The 6,334-nt window shown below is 30.2% G+C and overlaps 1 protein-coding gene across 2 annotated transcripts in view; it reads left to right on the top strand.

The window, feature by feature from the left end:
• The window catches only part of LOC108747348, a 3,336-nt gene extending 2,725 nt beyond the window's left edge, over window positions 1–611 (top strand). For both annotated transcript variants that reach the window (XM_018484752.1, XM_018484751.1), the window contains one exon: window positions 334–611. In XM_018484752.1, coding sequence (XP_018340254.1) covers window positions 334–543 — 210 coding nt within the window. In that variant the 3' untranslated portion in view covers window positions 544–611. The remainder of the gene's footprint in view (window positions 1–333) is intronic.
• The last annotated feature ends 5,723 nt before the right edge of the window (window positions 612–6,334 follow it).

Genomic DNA, 6,334 nt, shown 5'->3' with positions numbered 1-6,334 from the left:
TTAACTTAATATATATATATATATATATTGTTACAATATATATAAATCTTCCAAAAGAACCGAAACGTTTGAAAGATTTTTAAATTGTAACAATATATATTTCTTTTTGCACAGACAATGTGCTTGGTTTATTTAGCCCTTATACGAATTTATTGAATTTACAATAACATTAATATAACATTTAATATTAAACGTTTTTATACATGTAGTTTTAAAAACATTTTGCGAATTACTTTAATTTCTCGTTATCAATTACAAAAATTGCAAAATGACAGAACTTTTTGACTATGTTAGAGGAAAATATTCTCTTCGAGATTCGAAATTCTGTTTCAGGTGAGCTTCGATCCAACTCCAGTCGTACATGTCATGGTGACGTGGAATTATGCATACCGTGCAGCTCGAAGAGGTCCTTGGGAAGAAATAGCACGGGACAATGAAAGATTTAAAAAACGTATAAAGTCTATCGCGATTGTTCTTGATCCAATTTTGAAAAGCAAACATCGCTCACAAATTTGGCAGGAACGATTCGCTTTTCCGGAATAATTTTAGCCCAATTTATAATTAATATTTTTTTAAATATACGAGGCGGAATTAGTACAAATAAAATTTTCTCTTAGCTAAATTACACATGATATGTAACATAACTTGTTATCAGAATTTTTATTGATCAAAATATTGCTGTTGGAAACATTTTTTCTCTCTCTCTCTTTTTTATTAAAAAAGAAAAACGAAGGATAAATCAATATCCTGATTTAAAAGAATTTAATAAGAAAATAAAACTGAATTTAATAGGAAAATAATGAACTTTATCATTTTAATAAATCGCGTTACTTGAGATGCTACTTGCATTTTACGTAAAAAAAATACGATGATTTTAAAAAACATTAAAATGCATATAAACATTAATCTAAAGTCTTTTATATACGTGGAGTCTTGAAGGAAGCACATGTTATATATTTCTACTATAAAAAAATGAGTGTTTTTTTATGTTGTAACGTTTTTTTATATTGTACAACGCTTTTTAAACGCTAAAGAAATATGTATAATCATCTTTCGGGAAATTTTTTCTTAGCATATAACTGAAATCAGTGTATTTTTTCCTTTGAAAAAAATCAAGATAAAAAACCTAGAATTTTTAAGGGATTTATTTTGGTATTTAGAGGGAAATTTTTTGAAATTTAAATGTAAATTTTATCTTTTTTTTTACCAAAAATTCTTTAATCATTTTCTGTCATCAATCTTTAATACTTATATTTTTTCTTATTTTTTTTTCAAAGAGATTTTTCAATTCTTATAAAGAGAGAAAATGAAAAAATGAATTAGTATCCTAAAATTTAAATTTAAATCAGAATTTAACTTTTTAATAGATTATGTGGAAAAATGTCTTAGCTGAAAGGTGATTGAACATTTCTAGTCGTCTTAAGGTTCAAAGGAAATCATTGTATAGTATGGCACGCTCGAAAGTATCAAATGTATGCTTTACATTCTATTTTCCATCAGCTTTGTCAACTTTAATGAAATGAAATAGTTACGTTGTTTGATACTGAGGGAAATTTTTGGAACTTTTAAATTTAAACTATCTTTTTCTGACATAATCGTTTCTTCGATTAACTTATAATTAAAATGTGATTTCGTACGTATTGTTTCCTAATAGTTAATTAAAAATATTAATATTATATTAATTATTTATGTAAACATTAATATTTATGTCCCGCCTTTTGTAATGACAGTTTCCTTCTCATAAATATTTTATTGTTTTCTTTTCTCGTACATATTTAGCTACTCTGTATCGTAAACATTATTTTCAGATGCATCGATTTCATTTTTCTCGCCAATTGTCTACGCAGTTATCCACACGTTCACTTCAATAATTACTTGCACTGGGAAATTTCTCATGATAACGTAACAATAGAAAAATGATAGGACTAAAACTGTGTCAAGGGCAACAAATTATGTGACTCATTACCGCGAGTCTGATCACTAAAATTAAAATTTTTTATTAGAGCATTCGTTGCCTCCGATATTAAAAAGTCCCAAAAATCGATAAACTCTCAAGTAAATATAAATATCATTGAAGAGATTGCACAATCTAAAATTCTAAGAGTTTAAAAAAATTTTAAAAATATAGAATTCCTTGAATTGCATTTCTTAAAATTTAATTTAGTAATTTAAACTAAAAATCTAAATTCCTGAAAATCCGGCAAAGTTAGGATATCAAATAGGATAATAAAGAGGAGATGAAGTAAATTATAACTTGCTTTAATATTGCAGCAATTAAAACTTGATTATATCTTTCTTTTATTTACATTGTGAGAGCGGGAATTATGATTATATGTATAATTTTAATCAACGATAAGATGTATTAAATATAAAAAGGAGTTCGCGAAGGGTCAAGTTGCAGCGGACGAGCAGAAAGTGAACAGGAAGAGGATGGGCATGGCTTTAATTGACTGGGTCGGATAGATGACAGGTCCTCATCACGAGCTGTTGCAACGAGCGCGTTATGCGCTGTTGCATTGACCTAGCACGTTTACACGTTGTGAAAAAACGGCGAAGCGCATCGTAAACCCTGGCAATTTCTATTATGGAAGTTTCCATCGTGGCTTGGTCAATTTCTATAACGTAATCTGCCTGATATTTATATATACGAGTCTCTCTTGGAAGCCAAATTGGCCAAATTTGTTTTTTATAAATCTCGATTTCGATAATTTACCGAGTAGTTTGACTTCATCAATTTTTTCTGCTCTTTATTTCATAGAATTGATCGGTTTGATTTCTAAAAAGTTCATATGATGTTGCAAATCGATTATCATTTAATCTTATGCTTATATAATATTCTACAAGTAATTAATGGCCTTTTGAAACATGAAAATTTGAAGTGAAAATGAACACCAAGATCAATTTGATAAACTCTTAATTAACTGAATGTGCGTACGGTAGAAATTTATTATTATTATTTTTTTCGATAATTCTTGCAATCTTTATTATATCTAAAAATCTTCTAAGAAAATATTTCGGGTCGAGCTATTTTATGAACAAAAATGAAAGTATAATGCAACTATTGGGAAAACAAGTAGTATCTAGATTTTTTTATGTATATTTATATATTATGAAACTGAAAAAAAATTAATCAATTTTAATAAATACTTAATTGAATACTGCCAACTAAATATTTATTAAATACAAAGATATATTTATTTGATACAAGAAATGTTAATTTGATTTAACAATCTTTTTTTTTACTGAACAAATATTTATTTACTGTAAGTAAATATTTAGTTGGCAGTATTGAACTAAATATTTATTAAAATTGACTATATTTTTTTCGCTGTGGACTAACGCCGTAATATATTTGATTTATTTATTAACGTATTAATTGACGTATTAATTACTCAGGAAAACAGAAACAGAGAGGTAAATACTACTTTATTTGAGATATAAATTCGACTTCAGTGTCTTTCAGTTCTTTTGTTCTCAGTCTATCGCTTTTTGTTGCTATATTAACGATATATAAATTGAATTACTGTTGACTCGTTAATTCAATTTTTTACTACTCATTAATTTACTATAATGATTAATGCGCGTAATTTTAGAACGTACAATTCACAGCAAAAATTGAGTTTTAGTCAGTTTATCGTGCGTTGCACAGGCAGCATCTTCACTTGCACTTTCACGTGGAAAGTTTCAAAAGTTCACTGCCACTTTCTCGCCTATCCTCCACAAATAGCCATTTACCGTATTCAGTCTTACTTTAGTTTCTCCTCGACACTACAAGTAATAACAAATTGATATTGTCCGAGTCGTCTAAGCGATGTAAGTAATTCAAAATAAAACGTTTACGTGGTAGAATGAAGAAATTTGAATATAAAATTACTTAAAGATTTTTTTATCTATCTCGGTACAAGTAGCACAGTCAAATATGCGTACGTTATGTATCAATAGCCGAATTTGTCAATAGATAATGCGTTCCTGGTAACGAAGACTTAATCTATCATTCGGTGTCAAGGCTCTTCCAGATTCGTCATACATAGAGAACGCGTTTAAGAGATCCTTGTCTTTTTATTTTTTTTTTCTTTGTTACACGGGACTTCTCTCCACGGATTATTCCATACAATCTGCTTTCACCTTTTCACGCTGGAAGCAACATGGTTACATGCGAGAGTGTGACTGCTATATGTATATTACAGAGAAATAATACAACAATAATATGATATAAACGTAAAATAAAATAAAACTTAATACTGACAATTAAGAATATAAATATAAAGTAAATAAAAAGTTATAATAGATAAAATAAAATGTCAACTTTGGTAGCGTGTTTGTTCTAATTGTGAACTCGATATTTTATGATGTTATTGAAAAAATATTTGTTTATTTGTACATCATTTCTTATTTCTTCGGTTGCTTTTCAACAGCGGTAATCTTCGATTAACTTATGTGCATTTAAATATTCAACAAGATTACGACTATTATATAGAATATTTGATATAGTTATTCTTGTGTGACTAGCAAGAATAACTGTAATTCTACAGCAGTTTTATAAATGAAAATTTGAATGTTACGAATCTTTATACGTTTGAATATATTTTTATATTTCCTACGTTATGTATTTTTTTATTATTTTATATCTCACAATTCACTCATTTCTGAAACTTCTACACGCACTTTTGTCTTCCTTTTGCTCTATATTTTATGACTCACATATGATAGATAGATACAATCTTGCGTAAGCCGGATTCCCAATTAATTATACCCAGCAACAGCATTCGACTTTCTTCCGTCAAAGAGTGTTTCTCTACGACTTATTTCTACAATTATCTCAAACGTAACACACGTTAAACGCGTTGTTAGAACTCTGCGCACGGTGATAGATATATCATACGTGATGTAATTGAGGAAGTTATCCCATATATTAGAGCTGCAGTTGTAATAAGAAAAATAAATTTTAAAGCCCGCTACCATTCTCCTCTCCTAGAAATTTCTTTGATTGATGATATTACAGGATCGGTATAGATGTTTTTTTTTTTTTATTATTTTCCATATATCACGATCTTTTCTCCTCATCATTATTCCTTGTTGACAAGTGCGATAAAAGCAAAGTAAATAACGTACGACAATCGACAGAGGGAACTTTCTCCAATTTGGGCAGATCCCAAATTAAAGAAGGCGTTGGCTGCTACCCACAGCCATGCCCATTTCATAGTACGGCCGTTGTCCCGCAATCTCAGCACACAATATCGCCCCAATTGAGTTCCGCTGGCTTTGCAACAATTACATCACATCCGGCACGGATTCGAGTACAGTTTGCTGTATAGAAGTTTCCTCGTCAGAGTTTGCAGTTATTTATCTTTCTCTTTATCTCTCTCGATTGTGTCAGGTACACGACAATATCTATCCACGATGTAAAGATTAATTTTTTTAAGCAACCAATTTGTTAAGTTAATAAATAGAAATCGACTTTATTTAGGCGAATACTTGATGGAAATATTTAACAATTCCTATTTTTTTATTTTATATACATTTTATTTATTTTTATTCCTGATTTTTAATATTGAGTATAATTAAATTTATAAATTAATTTTTATTTATTACAGAAGAGAAAGAGAGAAAAATAGAAAAAATATAAAACATCCTTTTAATTTTAGAAATTAACGAATATCTATTGTTGATGGAATACGATTCTTGCTCTCTTGCGACATGATTAAATATGACGTATATATAAGTAAGTATGAGGCATCTCGTTGATTCCTTTGTCCGATTTCTTTTTGAATTGTTAAACAAATATTAGCAATTGGAGAACGGTCTCTCTCTCTCTCTCTCTCTCTCTCTCTCTCTCTCTCTCTCTCTCTCTCTCTCAGCCTGGAGCAATTGTTCCAGTTGTTTCTTCCGCGACGAGCAACCTTTTCTCAGCAATCAAGCCAAGTCAGAACGGAAATAAAGGCGAAGTTCGAAGTCAGAGCGTAAGCGGAAGTGTGCATGATGACGTCCGGGTGGACATGGAAATCAAAACATGAACGGAAGCGTCGGCGAAGGTCGAGGTCAAGGCGAAGACTGAGATCAAGGCCATCGCTGTCGATGCCAATATTCTATTGCCGGGATTATCGTCTATAATTAGTTCATAAGAAGAGAGAACTGATTGATTACGGCTAATTGTTCAGAATCATTAACATCATTGATTCCATCAAGAACGAGATTAGATGGAGATCGGCTGGGATCACGAAGTCAAGGATGTTATCATCCTCGATGGTATCGCCAGTATTAGCGTCGATAACATCCGCAATTTAGAAAGAGGCATCTTCTCAGGTTCTATTTTATTCGACAGTCTTCGAAGCCG

This window comes from Trachymyrmex septentrionalis, unplaced genomic scaffold, assembly GCF_001594115.1.
Source record: "Trachymyrmex septentrionalis isolate Tsep2-gDNA-1 unplaced genomic scaffold, Tsep1.0 scaffold2, whole genome shotgun sequence".
Classification (NCBI taxonomy): Eukaryota; Metazoa; Arthropoda; class Insecta; order Hymenoptera; family Formicidae; genus Trachymyrmex; species Trachymyrmex septentrionalis.
Note: the sequence above shows the minus strand (reverse complement) of the source record. Positions and strands in the feature narration are given on the sequence as shown.